The sequence below is a fragment of the Hibiscus syriacus genome, unplaced genomic scaffold (genome assembly GCF_006381635.1).
Source record: "Hibiscus syriacus cultivar Baekdansim isolate YM2019G1 unplaced genomic scaffold, ASM638163v2 tig00112079_pilon, whole genome shotgun sequence".
In the NCBI taxonomy this organism is placed as follows: Eukaryota; Viridiplantae; Streptophyta; class Magnoliopsida; order Malvales; family Malvaceae; genus Hibiscus; species Hibiscus syriacus.
Genome location: NW_024063250.1, coordinates 423,200 through 449,391, shown reverse-complemented (window position 1 = coordinate 449,391; position 26,192 = coordinate 423,200). Strand labels below are relative to the sequence as shown.

Genomic DNA, 26,192 nt, shown 5'->3' with positions numbered 1-26,192 from the left:
CTTCCATCATTTTGATTAGTAAAAATTATTCGACTCTTTAATTTTAGAAAAATATCAATTTATTCATTTTTCTCCTTCTTCAAATAAAGTTTAAAACTCTCTCAAGCTCAGAATCCGTTCGAAGTCTCCCTCCTTCCGTCACTCCTTACTATTTAGGGGAACAAATTTGGCTCAAGTTCTGGAAGGCACAATACTAAAATCGAAACCATGGCCGGGGTTGGCAAGGGGAAAAATAAGAGAAAAATGACCCAGGAAAGAAGCCAACGTGCTAAAAGGCCACGAAGGTGCAGTATTAGCGGCGAGATTCAACAGCGACGGCAACTATTGCCTGAGCTGCGGTAAAGACCGCACTATCCGTCTTTGGAACCCTCACCGCGGCATCCACATCAAAACTTACAAATCTCACGGCCGCGAAGTTCGCGATGTCCACGTCACCCAGCACTCGTCTTCATCCTCATTCCGGCCCGATCCCTTTCTTAGTCTTCATCATCATTCCGGCCCGATCCCTTTCTTAGGTTTCGTTCTAAACTTTAACAAATATGTCCTTTCCTGTAGAGATAACTCCAAGCTGTGCTCTTGCGTCGGAGACCGACATATTTTCTATTGGGATGTTTCCACCGATCGTGTTATTCGCAAGTTTCGCGGCCATGATGGCGAGGTTTTTCCTTCTGCTACTTCCATGTTTATTATGTAGATTAATAAATAGGGTAAACTACACTTTTAGTACCAAAATTATTAGTGTTGATCTTTTTTGGTACCCACATTTTGTTTTTGTTTTTTAAAATCATAACTAACGTTGATCTTGACGTTTCATCAAAAGCTAACGCGACTTCATCATTGAAAAAAATAAAATAAAAAATGTAATGTCAATAATTCTATTAATTGATCACCAAGAATGCTAGGTATGGTCATGAAAAAAGTAAAGTTTGATTATCAAAATAGAACAAAAATAATATTTTAATACTAAACGTGTAGCTTCCGTAATAATTATTGTTTATAATTGGAAATTGATGAAAGTGAAATGCGTATTGTTTAGTTCTTCAAAAAATTTATTACAACTCGTTTTTAAATTTAAATTTAAATTTTGGCTTATGAAAAAAAAGGTAGTAATAAAACTAATAATTTGAGCAAACCTACATTTGAAGTCTTTGTCAATTGTTTTCTGATGTTTCCACTTTTGTGTTAATATATTTCCTAGGTGAATGCGGTACAGCTTAACGAGTATGCATCTGTGGTAGTATCTACAGGTTATGATAGGTCATTGCGTGCTTGGGACTGCAGGTCTCACAGCACTGAACCCATACAGGTTCTAAATTTGTCTACTTTATATTGTTATATATATTACGAATGCGTTTTATTGTGTATAATAGCTTATCAAATTAAAGTTCGCTACTATATGCAGATAATTGACTCGTTTTTGGACACTGTTATGTCTGTTTGTTTAACCAAGACTTGGTCGGTGCGTGGCAGAAGTGATTCTGTAGAGTTTTCCTTTACGTTCTAACTTGAATTATGACACTGAATATCCATTAAATGATTTCCTTGCTTTTTACTGTAGAGAAATATCAGATGACTTAGGGCAACCTGTCAACTGTTTCTCGATGTCAAATGACGGTAACTGTATATTAGCCAGTTGCTTGGATTCACGTATACGACTTTTAGACAGGTAAAGCCTTCAATGTAATTTGATTCTTTCTGCAAAATTTTACCTAGCTTTGAATGCCCCTGAATCTGGGTTTCTCCTATGGCAGGTCCACTGGTGAACTATTGCAGGAATAAAGGACATGCTTGCAAAGTTAGAATGCAGGCCTTATCCTATCTTGCAATCTTTTTATCGTGCCTTTAATTTTAGCTAGTTTATCCCCCTTCAAGTATTGATTATCAATCCAAAGGGTTCTGAATATAAAGGATATGTTTCAGCCAAGCGCTTTAGTTTTCTACTCTCATGAATTGCGGTAATTTGCTTTTTGTTATTCTGCAATAGTCCTACAAAATGGATTGCTGCCTAACCAACAGTGACGCGCATGTAATTGGTGGATCTGCGGATGGCTCAATCTTCTTCTGGGATCTGGTAGATGCATCTGTCATTTCAAAATTACGAGCTCATTTATTCTCCGAATGCTTCTTCTTGTACTGCTGAATTTTCAGGATAATTTACCTATTCATCAGTGTTTGGATCATATCGTACAAATACTTGCTTTTGCTTTCACTGTAAGAAACATTGAAATCTTCTCGTTGTTTTGCCTAACCAGCCTTTTTTTACGCATGTTATGTTCACTGTTTGTAAAGCCTAACGACACATTTGGTTCATTAAATGGATTTACTTTATGTTGGGAATTGATTATAAAAAGAAAATAGCTATTAAGCGATTTGGTAATTTGATTCATTGGAATACAATATAGGTGGAATAATATTAATACTATGGTTGGTCATGATCATGCCAAAGGATATACGAGTAAGCTTGAGAAATACAACTTTGCCTTCAATATAAATAAAATACAATAGAGGTGCAAAATACAACTAGATATTTTAATTGTCATCTGCAACAACAGCTGGTTGTGGCCTGCAGCGAGTGACTGTAATAATTCGTTCGTCATTTGAAAAAGTGTTTTCAGGATGGATGAAGGCAGGCAACCACTTTCAAGGAAGCTACCGATACCTTCAAGCAAGATAAATCCATACAGAATGATTATCATACTCCGTCTTGCAATTCTTGGCCTCTTTTTTCACTACCGACTTCTGCATCCAGTCAGGGACGCTTATGGCTTGTGGTTGACATCTGTAATTTGTGAAATATGGTTTGCTGTCTTGTGGATTCTGGATCAATCCCAAAATGGTACCCAATATAGCGTGAAACATACCTTGATCGACTATCTCTGAGGTTTGTAGTGGTGCCTACCACTAGTGGTGCTTTATGTTTTTATATGATTATTTGTCATGAATTCAGATTTCTGCCTCCTTGTTTAATGTACCTACATGCTATATGAATAAGGTGACACGTGCTAATTTTACCTTTATGCACAGGTATGAGAAAGAAGGTAAGTTATCAGAGTTAGCTAGTGTTGACATTTTTGTGAGTACAGTTGATCCAATGAAAGAACCTCCACTGATCACTGCAAACACTGTTCTGTCCATCCTTGCTGTTGATTATCCTGTCGATAAAGTCGCATGCTATGTATCAGATGATGGTGCTGCCATGCTCACATTTGAAGCTCTCTCAGAGACTTCTGAATTTGCTAGGAAATGGGTTCCTTTCTGTAAAAAGTTCAATATCGAGCCCCGTGCACCCGAGTGGTATTTCTCTCAGAAGATAGACTACCTAAAAAACAAAGTCCATCCAGCTTTTGTAAGGGAAAGACGAGCAATGAAGGTGTGATTCTTGTCATGCATTGTAAAATGTGTTCTATCCAAGTATTATGTTTAAAGCTCTAAATCATCTGCAGTTTCTAATCAATCTGAGATGGAATTTAGCATTATGATTTCTCTTTTGATATTGTAAAGGATAATTTATTCTAGTATATCATCTGATGGACAGAGAGAGTATGAAGAATTTAAAGTTAGGATAAATGGATTGGTTTCCACAGCGCAGAAGGTTCCTGAGGATGGTTGGAATATGCAGGATGGAACTCCGTGGCCTGGACACTGTGTTCGTGACCATCCTGGCGTGATTCAGGTGAGATTCTGTTGCTTTTGACTTGCATTATTATTATTTGTAATGCAGAGCAATTGCGTATTGTTCAGGAAAACACTACCTTAGGATAGATGCTTTTTTGATGAAATGAATCAATCTTGTTAACTATTTCTTTGTTTTGTCTCTTGTGGCTGTGGATGTAGGAGAGACTTTTGCATTGATGTTCGATTGTAAAATAGGTTTATTTTATTTGTGATTTGTGAAAGTAATTCATGATTCATTTTTGCCACCTACTTCATGAGTAGATTTTTGCCTCATCCTTATTTATTTTGAGTACTTTTTGAATTTTTTTGTTACAAGACAAATTATTGTTTACTTACTGTAATCCTGAGACAGAATTTGTAGCGACTTTGAGCTGCTTGCTATTTTGATTTAAGGCAACTATTATATCTGATGAGTTTATTGATGTTCTTATTTGCAACACTATAACTAATATTTGTCTCCTGGCAGGTTTTCCTTGGTCACAGTGGTGTGCGCGATCTGGAAGGAAATGAGTTACCTAGTTTATGTTTCCCTTGAGAAGAGGCCAGGGTTTGAGCACCATAAAAAGGCTGGGGCCATGAATGCTTTGGTAAGGCACACATTCTTTCCTTTCATACTCTTTTGGTAAACATGGTTTCAAACTTATGACTTCAATTGTTTGTGTGGAAGATACGAGTCTCGGCAGTCCTCTCAAATGCTCCTTATCTTCTGAACGTTGACTGTGATCACTATATTAACAATAGCAAAGCACTTAGAGAAGCGATGTGTTTTATGATGGACCCGCATCAGGGAAGAAAGTATGTTATGTGCAGTTTCCTCAAAGATTTGACGGAATTGATTGACATGATAGATACTCAAACCGAAATGTTGTGTTTTTCGATGTAAGGTTATTTCATTTATTCCCTATTTATTATCTGTTATTTTTATCTTTCAAAACCTAATCTCATAAATCTAAATCAGATCAACATGAAAGGATTAGATGGCATACAAGGACCTTTATATGTTGGAACAGGGTGTGTTTTCAGAAGGCAAGCACTTTACGGTTATGATGCACCTGTCACCAAGAAGCCTCCTGGCAAGACTTGCAACTGTTTGCCAAGATGGTGCTGCTGCCTCTGCTGTTGTTCTAGAAAGAACAAGAAAACAAAACAAAAAGGGAGGATAAAGAAGTCTAAGCAAAGGGAAGCTTCAAAGCAGATACATGCTCTTGAAAACATCGATGGAGGAATTTCGGGTAAGGGCCCACTTTACAAGGGGGAAACTGAATGTTCCATTAATCCTGTTATGCGTTTATAAGATTTTTATATTTATTTTAAATTTTTATTATAGCTAAACTGGATTCTGTGTGTAACACTGTCAGAGTAGAACTCTCTGAAGTCATCTGAGGCATCACAAATAAAACTAGAGAAGAAGTTTGGTCAGTTTCCTGTGTTTGTGGCTTCCGCTCTTCTGGAGGATGGTGGAGTTCCTCAAACTGCAAGCGCTGCATCATTATTGAGAGAAGCAATCCTAGTCATAAGTTGCGGTTATGAAGATAAAACAGAATGGGGAAGGAAGTGAGTAAACCAGAAAAACAATCTAAATACTTTAATATCAGCTAGTTGTAATTGATAGTATCTCATAATCATCAAATTTTCCACTTGCAAACCAGGTTGGCTGGATATATGGGTCTGTTACTGAGGATATCCTAACAGGATTCAAGATGCACTGTCATGGCTGGCGATCTGTGTACTGCATACCTAAATGACCTGCTTTTAGGGTTCGGCACCTATAATCTCTCAGATCGTCTGCACCAAGTTCTTCGTTGGGCTCTTGGATCTGTTAAAATTTTCTTAGTAGACACTGTCCCATTTGGTATATGGATATGGGGGTGGATTGAAATGGTTGGAACGATTTTCCTACATAAACTCGGTTGTGTATCCATGGACCTCTATTCATTGCTGTTTACTGTACTTTCCAGCTATCTGTCCCTTACTGGGAAGTTATTGTTCCGGCTGTAAGAATTACCTGTCTGTTCTATGCTCTGTTCTAACATTGAGATCTAGCTTTCAGAGAGATTTATTCCTGATAATCATTTGAGTTGATATTACAACAATGAAAACCGTTTGAAACTTGAAATGTGCCCATATGCTAATGCAGTGTCATAATTGAAGTTGTAGATGTGTTACTGATTGGTCAACCATGTCATGATTAATATGATTTTGGATTATATCTTTCCAAGTTATAGTTTGTGGATTACTAATTACTTATGGCTTGTCTAACATGGAAATCCTGGATTTGACTTGCAGATAAGTAACTATGCCAATCTTATATTCATGGCACTTCACATCGATTGCTACCACCGGTATTCTCGAGATGCAGTGGGGTGATGTGCAATTGGTGACTGGTGGCGAATAAGCAGTTATGGGTGATCGGAGGTGTTTCATCACATCTTTTTGCCCTCTTTCAGGGTTTATTAAAGGTTCTGGTTGGTGTCAGTACAAGCTTCACTATAACCTCTAAAGCAGCTGATGATGGTGAATTTTCCGAGCTTTACCTCTTCAAGTGGACATCCTTGCTCATCCACCCACCACCTATTGATCATAAACATAATCGGTGTTGTGGTCAGGATCTCGGATGCCTTCAACAACGGGTATGATTCATGGGGGGTATTGTTTGGTCGGTTATTCTTCGCCTTTTGGGCCCCTTCCTCAAGGGTTTGCTCGGTAAGCAAGACCGGATGCCAACCATTATTTGGTATGGCCCATTCTGCTGGCCTCAATCTTAACTCTTATACAACAATAACAAACCATATTCCCATATGCAATGGGGTAAGGGGAGGTAGAATAATAGGCTGCCCTCAACACCAGGTTGAGAGCAGCTTCCATGAAAGACCTCCGGCAGTCATAAAATTAAAATATAGATAAAATGCAATGCATGTATAAATAAAATAAATACATAGTTGAACAGTCTTTATATGCAGTCATCATATGCGCGTCTGTAATGGGAAGTAATCCCTGCAAATAAATCCATGCGTAAAAAATCTCTGCATGTAGACAGAAACGTAAGACCCGGCTAAATTTAAAAGAGGAACATGAAGAGAATGATACACAGAGTCAACGATAGCCAGCTACGAGAAGAATAAAGCCAATGGGTTAAAACCTAAACTAAGGCAACCCTACTCTGATACCCTAGTTCTAAGCCTTCATAAATTCCAATAAGAGAAACGTATAAAATGTAGAAGTCATGAAAATTACTACAAAGGCATTAAAAGAAGACAGAGATGATACACCCTTTGGATGTGACCCACACTACTCGGCTACCTGATCTTAAGTCTTCATACTTTCCTATCAGAGGTCATGTTCTCGGTAAGGGTTAAATCCATCAAATCAGATCTCAAGCAGTCTTCCCACTTCCGCCTTGGTCGTCCTCTCTTTCTGGCACCGTCGACTATATCGACTCTACCCTCCTAACCCATACACCAGCGCTAGTCTTATTGTCATTCTATAAAATTTTCCCTTAAGTTTTAGAGGCACCTTCTTGTCCACAAAACTCCAGTAGCAGCCCCTACTAGTCATCTACCTTTATATGGTGTGTAACGTCATCATCTACACCCCATTTTTATATCATAGACCCTAGGTACTTGAAACAATCCTTTGAGGGGAGAACGTGTCCTTCTATGCATACTTCAACATTTTCATCGTTTTGGTTCCCACTGAAGTTTGAACATAAATACTGTCTTTCAATATTGATCCTTAGACATTTTCTTCCAAACAGTCTTCCAAGTAGCCAGTCTATATTCAGCTCAGTTTTTGTTTCGGCAAACTAGGATAATGTCATCAGCGAAAAGCATACACTATGGTACACCGTCTGGGTGCGCACAATAGATGTCGTCCATAATCAAGGCGAAGATGTAAGGGCTAAGAACCGACCCCTGTGGAGTGATTTCCACCGGGAATGTCTCGGTGTCGCCAATTGTAGTCCTGACGTATGTAGTAGATCTACAGTACATATCACGAATCGCCCGGATATAAGCAGTTGGGATCGTCTCGTTTCCAAGGGCTTCCAGATTGTATCGCGGGGAACGCTATCATACGTCTTCTAGAGGTCAATGAACGCCATGTGAAGATGTCTATATTTTTCCCTATATTTATCCATAAGTCATCGAAGTAGATGAATCGTCTCCGTAGTAAACTTGCCTGGCATAAAGCCAAATTGGTTTTCCAAAACCCTAGTAAACATGTCTCAACCTAGCCTCTATCACCCTTTCTCATAGCTTCATGGTATGGTTGAGTAGTTTAATACCTGTAGTTGCCACAACGTTGGGGATCTCCTTTATTCTTATATATTGGTATCACCGTAGACTCTCTCCACTCCTCTGACATCTTGGCAGTCTCTAAAATAATATTAAAGATGTTGGTCAACCACTTTCCTCTTCTCATAGGGCCAACCACACAGTGATAGGAATTTGATCTGGACCGACAGCTTTGTCCCTTCCCATCTTTCTAAGAGCCATTTTGACTTCCTCAAACCCAATCCTACTTGTAGAGGCAGTCATTGGCCATAGTATGATGGTCGGATGACCCATCAACGGTATTATCTCTACAAGGAGAGGCATCGTCATTAAATAAGCCAAAGAAGTAACTACCTCAACCCTCTTAATATCATGATCTTTCACTAAAAGAACACCATTGTTGTTAATAAAACCTAATGCTACCTAGATCTTTTTCCTATTCTCCCTGGATTTTGCAAGTCTGAAGATGTCGTTTTGTTCTTCATTGGTGTCTAATCTCGTACATTTCCTCGTATGCTTATCATTTGCTTTAGCCACCATTTTCTGGCTTCCGGTTTTGCCTCCTGTATCTTGTTTAGCTCTCGACCTTTCTTCGTCGTCATTGCATTGTAGAAACTCATTGAAGCAAGTTTGCTTTGTCTTCACCTTAGTTTGGTCTTCGTCGTTCCACCACCACACTTCTATGTTCCTTGGCCTTTCCTGTCGACAACCCAAGGGTGTTTTGCCCATCTCTGATGAAATTTGTCATATTTTCCATAACATATCTGCATTATTGAGTTTGTAGTTCCAAAACCTGTATTAGACAAAACCTTACTCCTAAAGTCATCAGTTGTCGCTCCATGTAAGTTCTTCCAAATGATCCTAGGTTTACCAAGTTTAACCCTCCAATGAGTGCTCCACCCGTGGCGTACATGAAACAACAAAACCATAATCTGTGTTGTGATGCACATGCCTCTTCAGGAACACCTTACAGTCAATGCAAGCCTATTGATCCGATTTCGAACCAGGATGTAGTCGATTTAGGTACAATGTCCCCGCTATGAAACGTAATCAGTTTGCATCTCTCTTGTTAAAGAAGGAGTTAGTGACCACCAAATCGTGAGCAGTAGCAAATTCAAGCAACGTACGCCCCTCCTTGTTCCTACTACCAAAACCAAAACCCCCATGAACACCGCCATACCCGTCGGTTGCACTACTTATATGGCCATTGAAGTCTAGGCCAACGTGTGGGGCGTACATTGAAAGGACATTCACCACTTTCGCTTCTATAATAACCTTAATCATCATGATCCTATCCCGATATCTACAAACTTCAACTACATTTCCTTGAGCCTAGAGGATACCAAGATACCCACCCCATTTATAGCGTTATCTACGCCTGAATACCACAACTTGTACCCATTACACTCTCTGGCGCGAGCCTCTTTCCACCTAGTCTCCTGAATACATGTAAAATCTATGTTTCTATTATTAAGTACGTCGGCCATCTTCAGCAGCCTAACATTTAATGTGCCTACATTCAACGAGCAAACTCTAAGTCTAGTCTCCTTGACACCACTCTGTCGAGCCCTCCCCTATACGCCCTATGGATCTAAAAGAATGACATGACCTCAAGTAATCATCTATAACTGAAGCTAAGGAACTATGACAAAGGAATCCAAAGAAGACAGAAGATGCACTAATAAAACGCTAGAGAATTGAGGGGTACTAAGAAGCTTAGTTGGTTACTTAATAGGATTTTAAGACAAAATTAACACTATCTTATTAACTTTAGGCCAACATCTAAAACTATAAATTAAATGTTCAATAAATCCGAGCTAAGCAAAAAAGATTAAAACTGTACAGCGAAATATAACAATGAAATCAATTCAAAAGTTGAACAAATGAAAAATTAGAAGTAACTCAAATCTTGAAACAAAATAACAGTCATGCAGCCTATTGATCCCGATTTCGAACCAGGATGTAGTCGATTTAGGTACAATGTCCCCGCTATGAAACGTAATCAAGTTTGCATCTCTCTTGTTAAAGAAGGAGTTAGTGACCACCAAATCGTGAGCAGTAGCAAATTCAAGCAACGTACCCCTCCTTGTTCTACTACCAAACCAAAACCCCATGAACACCGCCATACCCGTCGGTTGCACTACTATATGGCCATTGAAGTCCTATGAAAACTCTTTGATCCTCCGAAATGCTCCTAAGTACATCATCTAACTGATCCCAGAAGCAACGTTTTCCCCCTCCCCTAGGCCAACGTGTGGGGCGTACATTGAAAGGATATTCACCACTTTCGCTTCTATAATAACCTTAATCATCATGATCCTATCCCGATATCTACAAACTTCAACTACATTTTCCTTGAGCCTAGAGGATACCAAGATACCCACCCCATTTATAGCGTTATCTACGCCTGAATACCACAACTTGTACCCATTACACTCTCTGGCGCGAGCCTCTTCCACCTGGTCTCCTGAATACATGTAAAATCTATGTTTCTATTATTAAGTACGTCGGCCATCTTCAGCAGCCTAACATTTAATGTGCCTACATTCAACGAGCAACTCTAAGTCTAGTCTCCTTGACACCACTCTGTCGAGCCCTCCTCCTATACGCCCTATGGGATCTAAAAGAATGACATGACCTCAAGTAATCATCTATAACTGAAGCTATGAGGAACTATGACAAAGGAATCCAAAGAAGACAGAAGATGCACTAATAAAACGCTAGAGAATTGAGGGGTACTAAGAAGCTTAGTTGGTTACTTAATAGGATTTTAAGACAAAATTAACACTATCTTATTTAACTTTAGGCCAACATCTAGAAACTATAATTAAATTGTTCAATAAATATCCGAGCTAAGCAAAAAAGATTAAACTGTACAGCGAAAATAACAATGAAATCAATTCAAAGTTTGAACAAATGAAAAATTAGAAGTAACTCAAATCTTGAAACAAAATAAACAGTAAAACAATAAAAAACAAAGGTAACCCCCTAAATTTCTTATCTTAACCACATAAATTGTCCAAACCCATAAATAATAACTGATATATGTGCAAGAATCGATAAGAAAACAAAATAAATAAAAACCCAAAACGAAATCTACGAAAGATTAATAAAAACGCAAGATCTATATAAACAAAGGGGAAAATAAAGTAATAAAGAAAAGTGTGAATGGGAAGCAAAGGATCTAACCCACGACACTCGATCCTCCTGAGCCAAACGTCATGGGTGATTCACTGGATAATTTTTTCATCAATGGAAATTTAGAGATCTGATCGGTAAGGGAGGAAAAAGAGGAAGATGTAGAAGTCAAGAGTGGAAAAACCTGATCAAGTGTTGATGAGATCCAAAAGTGTAGGAGAATGAAAAGATATGATCCAGAAGTGATGAGATCCACTGCAGATCTAAATACTCAATACTTCTCAATCCTAATCACTTAATTATAGGCATATCTACTTCATTAAAACAACTTTTCAACTAAATCAAGCTATTTACCTTAATTAAAGCTAATTTAAAGACATTTTTTTTTTAAATAGTTTGAGAAGCTAAGATTATTAACGATAAAATAAGCTTTCAGATTATGAAATCTAACATGGAAAAGCTAAAAAAGCTTTCATAGATTCAAGTAAAAAGGATTAATATTAAGGATAATAAGCTAAAAATCACAGCACGAAGACAAGTATCGCAAGCAGTGAGATAGTCGTGAGTCTAGAAACAATTTTCCAAAGGAGTAGATGTCGAACATGACAATGAGATTTATAAATCGAAGAACAAACGAAACCGGTGACCAATAGGGTAGTTTACCCAAAAGAAATGAGAAGTTATTACGCAGCGGGGAAGGTTTGAGTTGAGAAGAAGACGATTCTCTAAGAACTCAATCTTGACTCTTATGTGGGTGCGAATAAACCCATCGTGTCGAAAGATGGGCCTGTACTAGAGGTTTGCGGACTGAATTGCGATGATTAAAAGATTACATTAGAATAAAGCATCAGCATCGGCCATGGTGGTTGTGTAGATATAATAGTGGAGGTGAGGGGATGACACCTTTGTTCCTTGGTTTTTTTTTTTACAGAGTTTTTTTTCTATTAATTCATTTATTATATTTAAATCTTTTTTAGGGTCTTGGGGGGGTTTGGGGGATTTAGAGATAGTAGGTCCACTCAAAAAACAACGTTTCTTCTATTCTATTCTATTTTGGAGTAAGTCCAATGTAGACGCTTATAAATTTAAGTTATGAATGTTATATTATTACCCTTTTTTGTATACCCAGTTATGGATGTTGGCAGAGACAATTTTGGGTTTCTTTTTCCCTTCAGATCAGATCAGATGGAAATTTTAGCTATGAATGTACCCACTCCATCTCCTGCAAATGAAGTAGGTGAAACTGAATAAAGATTGATAAATTATTGTGAATTACAAGTAGGACTTTTATTTTTGAGAACTTAAATTTAAATAATATTTAAAAAATAAATAATAAGATGTTTGTAATTTTTATTAATATATAAATATAAGACAAATTTTATGGAAAACATATTATTGACTACTGACATTTGATTACTTCCCATAGAAGACCAACCTTTTCGGCATCAATGAAATTCAATTTCTCCTTTGCCCATCCAACACGATGTCAACGTACTTTGCAGTTGCTTTACCACCTTGTATTATTTTACTCATCATTTCCCAAATTACCCTTACTAGCTTTTTAAAACCGACTTTGGGACTGGGCTATTTCAGTCATTCAATGAAACATTTTTTTTATAAAAAATAAATATCCTTGCTCTAGTGACTAGTTGATTCCGACTTACCCAATATCACGGTACATCTTGGGATGGACATGAGATCCGAACTCGACGGATTTTGATTTGATTCGATTGCATGTCGTGTTCTTTTAAAAAAAATTAGATTCGGATCGAGTTGGGTCGAGTTTAGGGTGAGAAATTCCCGACCCGACCTAAAAAATATAATTTTACCTTATATATTTAGAAATAGTTACAATAATATCCTCTATATATTATTTTTCAATTAAATCATTGTTTTTATTAAATAAAAATAATATTTTTATTATTTCAAGTTGGGTCGGATAGGTGAAAGACGTAAAATTTTCGGGTCAGGTCTGGTTGGCCAAAACTCAACTCATGCTCACCCTAGTTACATCCCTCTTCCTCATGCATAACCAAACTACTATAGTATATTATTATGGGTAAATTATGCAAATGATCATTGCGATTATAGAATAATGTTTTATTGAGTCTCCTAACTATTAAAGATTATAAAATGGTTTCTCGATTTTAGGGTATTACTTTATTGAGTCTCTTAACTATTATAAGTTATAAAATGGTCGTCTGACTATTCATATGTTTCAAACTCGTCATTTTCGTTAAAAAAATTATGATAGTATGAATTGGACGTATTAAGTGAGATATGATAGTCGTTTAAGATTTTGTGATCAAAATTTATCATATCATAATCAGCAGGTTAAACGTTCATCTTAGATTGTTGTCATTTTTTTAACAGAAAAAGACGAGTTTGGATCATATGAATGGTCAGATGACCATTATAACTTTTAATGGTTAGAGATTCAACAAAGAAATGGCCTACAATCAACGAACCATTTCATAATTTTTAATAGTCATGAGATTCAACAAAATATCTTCTTATAATCGAAAAACCATTTGTGTACTTTACCCATATATTATATACATATTTGGTAATAATATGTTTCGTTTCATAACGTAAATATATATAAGAAAATAAATTTAATTATAATATGTAATTTAAAATAATTTATTATAAATTTAAATTTGAAATTAAATTGAGTAAAAAAGATTCTTCAAATTAATTACAACAAAGTAAAAAAATACGAAATGTAATTAATTATTATTAACCCTTGTACTAAAATATGAGGAAATCAATACTCCTACCAAATTAGCAGTGTTTGGTCCTGCGTAATATACAAAAAATTTTCTCTCTCTCTCCTTTTTTTTTAGTATACATAAATTTTAAACATATGTAGAGTACAAATATATCATAAATTGTTGGTCTAATTAAGTTTTAAGTCTCTTTACTATATTAAAATTTAAAATTGAATCCTTTTACTTCAATTTAGTATAATTTGGGCCTCTAGTTTTATATTTTGCCAGTAAGTCGAAACGAATAATATCATCCATTGCTGTCATCAGAGCTGTGACATAAAATTTTCTTTTTATCGTTATTCTGTAACATAATTATAACTACATGAAAGGTCAATAAATTAATCATCAACCAACATGTCAACTAAATATTTAAAGTTGTTAAAAAACATATCACTTTAATGACAGCAACTCAGGGTCGTGGCTAGGTTGTTGGAGGCCCTGAGCAAATTCTTGTAAAGGGGCCCTTAGGTCTAGAAATTATTTTTCTAAAATAATAAATGACTAATTTCATTAACTTAAAATAGTAATTTCAAATCATCAATTACATCACATCCATAAAAAAATACAACTTACAAATTCACTTAAAACGTGATACTCGTATTACATTCTTTGAAACAAAATCATCTATAAAAGTTTCAATATCAACGTCTTCCAAAATATCACTCTCAATAGATATTAAAGAAAGCCCATTTAGTCTTTCTTGCGTCATGGTTGTCCTTAAGAATGACTTGAGCAACTTTAGCTTTGAAAAACTCCTCTGTGCAGAAGCAACAGTAACAGGTATGATCAATAAAATTATGTATGCAATTATGACATTTGGAAAGCAATTGAAGCGTTTCAAGAACCTTAATATATCTATTGCTCCCATCTTTTCCTTAGGTAACATCTCTCTAAGCAAATTTAACTCAGTAAAAGGATCATTTCCATGACAATAAAAAAACTCACCTCTCCTAAGAGCATTTTCAAAGTGACTATAACATGATTGGAGTTTAATGTCATCCATTGATTGCAAATTTTCAGAAGTAAACAAAATCCAAAAACACTCCCATATAATTCATATTGTTCAAACCTTTTTTCCAATGATGAAATAGCTTGATCAACAATGTAGATAAAATATTGAATTCTAAATGATTCCTCTGGAGATAATGATGTCTCATCACTATCAACCTCATCAAATTGTCTTTTTTATGTATTATACGCCTTTGAGGAAAGATAGGGTTGACTCCAATTTCAATGGCTAATTTTTTTGCAAGGTCCATGGCATTTGAAAATCCAACATCTCTATAATTTCTAAAAAAGGAAATCAATCCTTTTATCTCACACATAGCAATATCAATCACCATATTTTCTAATTGTAGATATTTGCTAACCTTGTTCACAACAGATAAAATATCATACCAAATGATTGTAGATAGTAAAAACTCAAAAATACCAAGCTCATTAGTTGCTAAAGATTTTTGCTTCACTCTAAGTTTTAGAATCAATATCAACGGTAGCTACTTCAAGTAAGGCTTCCCTTAATTCAACAATTTGAAATCTTATTGTTGTGATACTATCAATTCGACTTTCCCAACGTGTGGCTGGCAGTGATTTGGGAGTATACTCTTTCACATAATGTTTTAAAATATCCCACCTCTTTGTTGAACTAGCAAATATAGTATATATGCGTTGAACTAATCCAAAAAAATCCATTGCTTTATTTGAAGTGTTTGCAATGTCACACAAAACCAAATTAAGACTATGACAACCACATGGAGTATAAAAAGCTCTAGGATTCAAATCTAATAGTCTTTTTTGCACACCTTGATGTTTACCTTTCATATTAGACCCATTATCATATCCTTGACCTATAATATTATCTATATCAAGATCATGAGATTTAAGCACATCTTCTAACACTTTAAAAAGTCCTTGGCCAGTTGTATCATTAACTTGTAAGAACTCGATAAAAAATTCTTCAATTTTAAAAGTATTAGAAGAGCCATCAACACAATTAGAGTCATTTGTTCCTGGTGACTAGCATCTGGTGTGCAATCCAACATCACAGAAAAATATCTAGCTTCTTTTATTCTATTGATAATAATAGATTTAATCTTGGAGGAAAGCAAAAGTATCAACTCGTTTGAATGTCATTACTTAGATAATGGTAATGAATCTTACCACTAGTAATACGTGAACATGTTCGATCATTACAGGATCAAACTCAGCCAATATTTCTATCAAACCCAAAAAAAATCCATTGCTCTTTTGATATAATTTTCCATTTCCCCCCCCCCTGAAATGCTAGGTTATTTTTAGCAAGATACTTCACAATAACAATAATTCTAATAATTACACTTTTCAATACTCTTTTTCTTTCTTGAATGTTCTTGAGCAACTTTATCAATTGTTTCATTTTGTTGCAGCCTATGCCTAAGTTCACACCAAGTTGCCATGTTTAGTACATGGTCAATACTTGTTTCATGTTCTGTAAGTCTGGTACTAAGATGCATCCAATTATTATATCATTCATTTATTAAATTACCTTTCCTAGGACCATGACCCTTTTTAAAATCTTACAACAAAAACAAAACACTTTGTCGAGTTCTTTCGAATAAACAAGCCATTCCCTATCACAAGTTTCACCATTCGACAAATATCTTGTATAAAAGGTTGAAGAAAATCTATGAGAAAATTTGTCTTTGGGGCCTTTCACAATGCTCAAGTCTCTTTTGGGGCCATTTACAACCAAAATGTCAATCAATTTAGACTCAAGAGAATCCCATTTTCTTGGATCATATATGTCAACATAAACAAATTCATTTGTTCAGCATTGCGGTTAGTATGATCAGAATTATGGTCCACATTTTGTTCAGAATTATGGGAAATATTGGCATTCTCCTTATTAACAACACCATCCACAATTTCCTCTTTTTCAACATTCTCACCATCGACATTAGTTCCATTTAATTCCTGAGAGTGAGAATTAACATCATTTTCCTCTACTTGGGTATCCTTTATAAAAAAAATATCCAAAGCACCTTTTTGAGACAGAATTAATTGTTCTACTTTTAGTTTTTGACTCTTTTATATCCAGATTGATATTTTCGAATCATATTAAACAAAATCAACACAAAGCAAAAACAGCCACAAAATCAACACAAATCAAAAACAAATCAGAGTGAGATAAGATAACACCAGAGTTCTGAGTTCAACTTCCAATTTAACATCATCAAATCTTCAATTTAAATACAATAATAAGAACTAAGAAGTACAAAATTTAAACTAAGAAAAAAGGTTGAACCGTTAAATTGAAAAGAAGTAATACCATCTCTTTAATTTCTCCTGGAAATGGAATATTAATTTCTCAAAATTGAAATTATTAAAGAGATTGAATTTGGAAATATGTAGGAATTAAGAAAGAAGAATCGAAGTGTGTGGAATAATAAGAAGGAAACATGCATTTATAATAAGAAGGAAACATGCATTTTTTTCCTTTGTTAAGCAATATTATAATTGAAAAAGCTGGAAATCACATGCAGAGCAGTTGAAAAGATGGAAATCACATGCAGAGCAGTTGAAAAGCTGGAACACTAGCAAAGCATTAGTAACTGGGCCGTTGAAATCACATGCAAAGCATTAGTAACAATAGCAAAGTATTAATACAGCTGTATTATACCAAATATATTAAAAAGGTTATGTTTTTTCATGTTCCCAAAGGTCAAATGTTTGTTTCTTTATAGCAGTATTTTGGGGGCCTTATTTTTGTGGGGCCCTGTTCCATCGCGCAGTTCGCGCCGGCTCAGCCACACCCCTGCAGCAACTAACTATGTTATCCATTTGGACCTACTAAGTAAATAGGCGAATTTATGACAAATTAAAGTAGAGACGTTAAATCTCAATTTTTAAAGTAATATACACTAAAACCAGAATTAGACCAAAGTTATTAAAAGAATCTTTTAAAATGGTATACACCGGAGGTCATTCAACTATGTAAAAATATTTTTTGCCAATAACCTTTCAAATGTAACAAAATAGGTATTGAACTTCCCAAATAATAATAAAATGCCCCCGCAATGTTAAAATAACATTAAATTTTGATAAATTTAAAGACTATTTTATAATAGTTTGATAAGTTTAAAGATCGTGTTATAATTACTTTATTCCAACAAGGTCTAGACATCGTCATTGAGGAAGAAAAACCAGAATATGGAGGAGAAAGAATGGGGAACAATCAATCGTTTGGCGTGCATCACGATTCAATCTTGTCTTTCCAGGGAGCAGAAGTATGGCTACAAGAACGAGACTTCTGCAAGTAAGATGTGGAAAGCTTTGGAGGAAAAATTCCTGAAGAAAAGCTCTCAGAATCATCTCCACATGAAAAAAAGATTGTTCAGATTTGATTATCAACCAGCACCAGTATGAATGAACACATCACTGCGTTCAATGAGCTAGTGGAAGACTTATTGGGCATGGATGAAACCTTCAAAGATGAAGATTTGGCTTTGATGTTGTTGTCATCTCTTCCAGATGAATTTGAGCACCTTGAGACAATGTTACTTCATGGTAAGGATAATGTTACCCTTAAAGATGTAACTGTTGCTTTGTATAGTTATGAACTCAGGAAGAAAACCAAAAAGGAGAGCAAGTACGAAGCAACGAAGGCCATGGTGGCAAGAGGTCGCTCGAAAAGTCAAAAGCCAAAGTGGAGAGGGAGATCAAAGTCGAAGTCCATACTGGGAAAAGATGAATGTGCCTTTTGTAATGAGAAAGGTCATTGGAAGAAAGATTGTCCGAAGCTGAAGAAGAAAGGAAAAGCTGTTCAGATGCATGATGCACATGATTCTGACATATCATTGGTTACTTCATCAAGAAACATTCCATTCCGATGAGTGGATATTAGATTCGGGTTGCACCTATCATATGTCCCCTAATCGAGAGTGGTTCTCCGATTTAGTGGAACTAAATGCATGAGTTGTTTATATGGGCAATGACAATGCCTGTAAAACTGTTGGGATAGGTTCAATTCGATTGAAGAATCAAGATGGATCAACCAAAGTTCTGACGGATGTCCGATACGTACCCAATTTGAAGAAAAATCTCATCTCATTGGGAGCATTGGAATCCAAATGCTCAATAGTCACTATGAGAGATGGAGTTTTAAAAGTCACATATGGCGCACTTGTGATGATGAAGGGCATCAGGAAAAATAATTTGTATTACTACCAAGGTAGTACAATTATTGGAGCAGTTGCAGCAGCTTCCGGAGGTGATGATTTGGACGTAACCCAGTTGTGGCATATGCGGTTGGGACATGATGGAGAGAAATCCTTGCAAATTCTGGCAAAGAAATGATTGTTGAAATGTGCAAAGGCTTGCAAATTGAACTTTTGCGAGCATTGTGTTCTGGGAAAGCAGAAGAGAGTGAAGTTTGGCACCACTGTATATAATACAAAAGGTATTGTAGATTATATTCACTCAGATGTATGGGGTCCTTCAAAGACATCGTCTTTGGGAGGAAACCATTATTTTGTAACTTTTGTAGATGACTTTTCCAGAAGAGTTTGGGTGTATCCGATGAAGTCTAAAGATGAAGTGCTTCAAATTTTCCTGAAATGGAAAAATATGATCGAGAACCAGACTGGTAGAAAGATCAAACGTCTTAGGACGAACAATGGAGGGGAATATAAAAGTGACTCATTCTTTGACGTTTGCCATGAGTATGGTATTGTTCGACACTTCACTGTTAGACATACACCACAACAGAATGGGGTGGCAGAGCGTATGAATCGAACACTATTGGAGAAAGTTCGATGTATGTTGTCTAATGCTAGGTTAGGCAAGGCATTTTGGGTTGAGGCTGTGACATATGATGGCCATCTCATCAATTGACTGTCGTCATCAGTGATAGGAGGAAAAACACCATTGGAGGTATGGTCTGGAAAACCTGCTACTGATTATGATTCCTTACATGTATTTGGATTCACTGCTTATTATCATGTGAAGGAATCCAAGCTTGATCCGAGAGCAAAGAAGGCTCTCTTTATGGGAATCACCCATGAAGTGAAGGGATTCCGCCTTTGGTGTTTAGACACCAAGAAGACAATTTGTAGCAGAGATGTTACCTTTGATGAATCTTCCCTAGTAAAGAATATAACAAGTGAAGTTGTCCAGACAAGTAGTACTCCGCAACAGGTGGAGCATACTCCAAACAGGTGGAGTTTCAGCAGACGATGATCCCAGAAGTTGATGCAGCTGATTCTTCAACTCCAATAGAAGAATCAGAAGATGAAGAGGTTCAAACCCAAGAACCATTGAAGACACCAGAACTACTTGCAGTTACAAGGCCAAGGAGAGAAATTCGTAGACCTGCTCGATTTGTTGATATGGTGGCCTATGTTCTTCCAGTTGTTGATGATGATATCCCTATCACTTACTAAGAAGCAATACAAAGCTTGGAAAGTGATAAGTGGAAAAGTGCCATGGATGAAGAAATGCAATCTCTCTAGAAGAACAACACTTGGAAACTGGCACAATTACCGAAAGGTAAAAGAGCCATTGGATGCAAGTGGGTATTTGTAAAGAAAGATGGATCTCATAGCAAGAAAGATGTTCGCTATAAGGCACATTTGGTAGCTAAAGGCTACGCTCAAAAAGAGGGAATCGACTACAATAAAGTATTTTCCCCTGTTGTGAAGCATTCCTCCATTAGAATATTGTTGGCCTTGGTAGCACAGTTGAATTAGGAGCTACCTCAACTTGATGTAAAGACGACTTTCTTGCACGGTGATTTAGAAGAGGATATCTATATGACTCAGCCAGAAGGATACAAAGATGGTGGTTGTGAGAAATGGGTTTGTAAGCTGAACAAATCGCTATATGGATTAAAGCAATCTCTGAGGCAGTGGTACAAGCGACTTGATAGCTTTATGAGGAGGCAAAAGTATACTAGAAGAAAATATGATCATTCTGTGTATTTGCAAAAGCTCAAAGATGGATCTTTCATTTATCTTTTCTTGTACGTTGATGATATGTTGATCGCTTTGAAGAGTCAAAATGAGATGACAAATTAAAGGCTCAGTTGAATCGATAGTTTGAGATGAAAGATCTAGGTGAGGCCAAGAAGATTCTTGGTATGGAGATAAGCAGAGATAGACAGAGAGGGAAGCTTTGATTAACACAGAAGCAGTATCTGAGAAAGGTATTACAATGTTTTGGCATGAATGAAAATACCAAACATGTAAGTATCCCATTGGCTTCTCATTTGAAACTTAGTTCTCAATTATCTCCTAAAACTAACGAAGAACGAGTGTATATGGAAAAAGTTCCATATGCTAATGCAGTTGGGAGCTTGATGTATGCAATGGTGTGTACGCGTCCTGACATTTCACAAGCAGTTGGAGTTGTGAGCAGGTACATGCATGATCCTGGAGAAGGACATTGGCAAGCTGTGAAATGGATTCTACGGTATCTCCAACAAACTGTGGATGTTGGTTTAGTTTTTGAACAGGATGAAGCATTTGATCAGTATGTGGTTGGATATGTTGATTCCGATTATGCTGGTGATTTAGATAAGCGTCGATCAACTACTGGGTATTTGTTTACTCTTGCTAAAGCCCCAGTAAGTTGGAAGTCTACATTGCAATCTACGGTGGCTTTGTCTACTACAAAGGCATAATACATGGCAGTTTCAGAGGCTGTAAAGGAAGCATTCAAGGACTAAGCATATCGACGTGAGGTATCACTTTGTGCGGGAGATCTTTGAAGAAGGAAAGATTCTACTTCAGAAAATTGCGACATCAGAAAATCCTGCAGATATGATGACCAAGGTGGTAACAGTAATCAAGTTCAATCATTGTTTGAACTTGATTAACATCCTGAAAGTATGAACACCTTCGGGTGTGGCGCTTGTGAGCGCAATTGAGGCACTATAAATTTGGGGAGTTGAAGAAGTTGAGTAGGCTTGGTAATTTCAAGCCAAGGTGGAGATTTGTTAGATTTGTCTAGAAATTAAGTTGACAAGTTGGAAATTTCATCTTGGTTGGTGGCCAACTTATTGGAAATTTCATCTTAGTTGGTGGCCAAACTTTGAACATGTGAATTTCATATTTGGTGGCTAACTTGTACACAATGGAAAATTCTTTGGTAGGTGGTCGAACTTTGAACATGTTGTTCTTAAAACTCAACTATAAATAGGCCTAAGTATTTCCATTAGAAATCATCCCAAAAACAAGTTCTCTCTTCCTTTTGTATTCTTCATTCTCCCACTTTGGGAATTCTAAAGAATTCCATTTGTTGTAATATTGGCGATATAGTGAAGTTATCATCCGGTGTGGTGTCCGAGGAGTAGACGATATTCTCGTCGAACCTCGTAAATTTGGTGTGTTCTATCATTTATTGTTTTTATTCGGTTCTTTTCCATTGTGTTTCAATATTCAATAGTTTGACAGGTTTATCCGCTGTGCAACCTTTGGTGGTTTTAATCTTGACATTTTAGGTCAATTTTAAACTACGTTCGTGTGGGAAATAACCCGTTTTCCCCCAACACCAATATCTAGAAACCCTTCTGTTACGGTCCCGAGTTTGTTATATTTACCATCATTACCATGATTTATGGACTTTTTCTGCCATATATATCTTATTTTGGCTTCATCTTGCAGAAATTTATTTTCAAGGGGAGGTTGATATTTGGTCCAGATGCCAAGTCACTGATAGTTATCTTACTGCTTATCATTGTTCCTGTTATCATCTTTTGCACTAACAGTGAACCTCTTCGATGAAACGTCAGGAAATATGGCTGGCTCTGCAACTCTAATGGTGACAGTAGTTTTCACTTTCTATGTTAGTTCCTCTGATAAAACCCTTTGTGTTCTTTAAATGTCATGAAAACCTTGCACATCAATTTACCTCTAGGTTTCTGCTTGAAAAATTAAAATAGGTAGGGTTGTTTTTAATATATCCTCTTAATGTTTTTAAGGAAAATGAGATCTTGTATGATACAACTACAAATTGAAGATTGCTGTCCAGTTTTCCAGCAAGTTCATTTTGTATGCAAATGCTGTGACCTTTTATTCATAAGATCATGTAGGAATAGGACTTGGAAACACAAATTTTCAACTGTTATTCTTTAATTGATTATAATAGGTATTACTACAGCTGTTCTTACCTTCACCAGAGACCCCGGAATTGTTCCTCGCAATTTACATCCGCCAACAAAAGAAATATGTTACGGTTCCTTGGCTTCAATTGATGTCGGGAGGCAAACACCAACCCCACAAATTCCACCCACAAAACTAGTTATTGTCAATGGTTTTCGTGTTAAGGTGAGGTATTGTATCACATGCCAGTTGTATCGTCCACCTTGATGCTCACATTGCTCTGTATGTGATAACTGTGTGGAGAGATTTGATCACCATTGTCCTTGGGTAGGCCAGTGCATCCGATTGGTATGTTTGTCAACCTTTCTCCTGTTTCTAAATAGTTGACTATTTCAGAAGTGTAATTTTTTACAGTAGTAAAAGAGTAACCTACTTTCTATCTATATGCAGCGAAACTATTGCTCGTTCTTCTGTTCATTTCGTCTTCAACCGTCCTCTGCATCTTCATCTTCGTAATGTCTGCCTTGAGCATAAAATTCCTTACCGATGAACATGGAACAGTCTGGAAGGCAATAAAAGAGTCGCCACTTTCGGTGGTACTAATGGTTTATTGCTTCATTTTCCTTGGTTTGTTAGAGGACATACCTGCTTCCACTTGTATCTTATTGGCACAAACCAGGTGAGCATCCTTCTATGGGATATTTGAACAATTAGTTAAGTTGGCTTACGTTGTCTAGACTCGAAGTAAATGTCAGACACGAATATTTTCATATATTCGAAGGATCATATTTTATGTCCATGTTTGAACATGCAGCATATGTGTAAAATATAGCATAGTTTTGGCTACGTACTTTATATCCCTTCCTGTTATAAGCAATTTCTGATACTGCATTTATTTCTTCAGACCACATATGAGACATTTCGGTACAGAGGACTAGAAAGGCCCCGAGTGTACGACCGGGGATGTTTGAACAACTTTCGAGAAGTATTCTGCTCCAGGATGAAGCATTCGAGAAACAATTTTCATGCTTATGTACCTGAAAAATGAAAGAGGGCTTAACTGGGGTAACAACTCTGAAACTTACGTAGGTGATTTAGATGGAAACCGACGAGAAAAGTAGATGACCGAGAAATAGGCGGTGACCTTCTCGAGATATCCCAACGCCGTGAAGCTGGTGATGCTTAAGAGCAACCTCAACAAGCAGAAGCAAGCCTTAACCAAATCTCTTTTAAGGCTGGTTGAGTTACTTTGGGATTAACAAAAAACAAAAAGTGGGGCGACTTATCTTTGCGTAGAAATCCTTAGTGCATGGGTAGTAAAAAGAATTTTGAAAGAAAGAAAGGGCTGCATAGACTAGTATTGATTGTTTCACACCGGTCGTCGCTCCAATGACTTCTCTAACGATCTGTTTCAGTATGCAATCTGTGATACCAGGCATGTCTGTTGATCAGTTCAATGCAATATCAGTCCATTATCACTATCTTTCATTGTTTCCTTATTCTTAGTTTCCTAGACGGAAGATGATTACTATTGAAAAGTCAAGCAACAATTGTTGAAAAGCAACAAGTTGGCCAAAGTTTTCGGTGGCTTTCGGTGCACACTGAAATTGTGAAAAAATTTAGCTGATTTTGTTGAAATTGAGTAAGCGAAAAATTACAGATTTAGCCCTTACACTTTAGGATATTTACAAGATGAGTCCTTAAGCTTCAACTATAAATACCCTAACCCATTTAGCTTTAAAATCATCCCAAATCATTCTAGCTTTCTCCCAATACTAGAGAATTTAGAGAGTTTCTTGAGAGTTGTTTTCTCATTTTTTATCAAGAGAGAATTGTTATTGTTTTCTCCTTGTTAGATAGAGAGAAGTTGTAATTCTTATTTTCTCATAGTGAAATTCTTCTACATTTGCCCGTGGTTTTTACCCTACATTATTTAGGGGTTTTTCACGTAAAATTTGTGTCTTCTTTTTATTTTCTCAAATTATCAGTTGCGATTTTGCTCTATTCGATAGCCATATTCCGCAACAATTAATATCAAGAGCTAGATTTGAGTGTGTAATATGTACTTATTGTCTTTGTGGTTACCACCAAAAGGTAGATCCTCCAACATAAGTAAGAAGGTATTACACATTCTTTGAAGGTTCCATAGAACTATTCACGATAGTGAAATAGTTGGAGCTATTCGTAATGGAAGCTATGATAACGAAATTTGATATTGAAAAGTTCAATGAGAGAAATTTCTCATTGTGAAAATTGAAGATGAAGGCCATCCTGAGGAAAAACGATTGTTTAGCAGCTATCAGTGAAAGACCGGTAAATTTCAAAGATGACAACAAATGGATCGAAATGGACGAGAATGCTATGGAAAAATTTCATCTAGCATTAGCAGATGAAGTATTGTCAAACATCAAAGAGAATAAGATAGCTAGAATGATATGGGATCATCTCACCAAAACTGTATTGATGGATTAAAGAGGATCGCTTGTAGGATCCTACTACCCGCAAAGTGATCATCAACAGGGATGTTATCTTTATAGAAGATAAACTACAAAGAAAAGAAGAATATGGCAGTGCTGGAAAGTCAAAGACTACACAGATACATGTGGAAAATGAGTTTGAATAAGAAGATTCTTCTGAAGTAGAACAAACACATGATGAACAAGAACCAGAGAGTTCTGAAGCTCCAACAACTCGTCAATCAGATCATGTGAAAAGACGTCCCAATTGGCACTCAGATTATGTTATAGAAGGAAATATTGCATACAACCTTTCAACAAAGGACGGTGAGCCATCAACATACCAGGAGGCAATAAACAGCTTAGATGTTTCACTGTGGATGATGGCAATGCAAGAAGAAATTGAAGTCCTTCATAAAAATAATACATGGGACCTTGTGTCACTACCACAAGGAAGGAAGCCAATTGGTAACAAATGGGTCTTCAAAATCAAGCGAAATGGTGAAGATCAAGTGGAGAGGTATCGTGCAAGATTGGTAGTCAAAGGATATGCTCAAAAAGAATGTATTGATTTCAATGAAATCTTTTCTCCTGTGGTTCGACTGACAATAGTTCGAGTAGTCTTGGCAATGTGTGCTATATTGAACTTACATTTAGAGCAGCTAGATGTTAAAACAACCTTTCTTCATGGAAATCTTGAAGAAGAGATTTATATGCTCCAGCCTAAAGGTTTTGAAGAAAAAGAAAAGAAGAATTTGGTTTACAAGTTGAACAAATCTTTGTACGGTCTAAAGCAGGCGTCAA

General features: G+C 36.4%; 1 protein-coding gene and 2 pseudogenes across 1 annotated transcript; all 3 read left to right on the top strand.

The window, feature by feature from the left end:
* The first annotated feature begins 207 nt into the window (after nt 1-207).
* LOC120174422 (WD repeat domain-containing protein 83-like) lies at nt 208-1,779 on the top strand. The gene is made up of 6 exons (XM_039181275.1): nt 208-338; nt 556-658; nt 1,199-1,306; nt 1,403-1,485; nt 1,559-1,666; nt 1,752-1,779. Exons 1-6 carry the CDS (start codon nt 208-210, stop codon nt 1,777-1,779), a joined length of 561 nt encoding a protein of 186 aa, XP_039037206.1.
* Nucleotides 1,573-5,233, top strand: LOC120174421 (annotated as a pseudogene).
* A 152-nt stretch (nt 5,234-5,385) lies between these two features.
* LOC120174420 lies at nt 5,386-24,195 on the top strand (annotated as a pseudogene).
* Nucleotides 24,196-26,192: the final 1,997 nt, after the last annotated feature.

Coding starts and splice junctions, on each gene's coding strand:
- LOC120174422 (XM_039181275.1), top strand. CDS start 208: ATGGCCGGGGTTGGCAAGGGGAAAAATAAGAGAAAAATGACCCAGGAA. Junction 339..555: donor CAACTATTGCCTGAGCTGCG/GTAAAGACCGCA, acceptor CCTTTCCTGTAG/AGATAACTCCAAGCTGTGCT. Junction 659..1,198: donor TTCGCGGCCATGATGGCGAG/GTTTTTCCTTCT, acceptor TATATTTCCTAG/GTGAATGCGGTACAGCTTAA.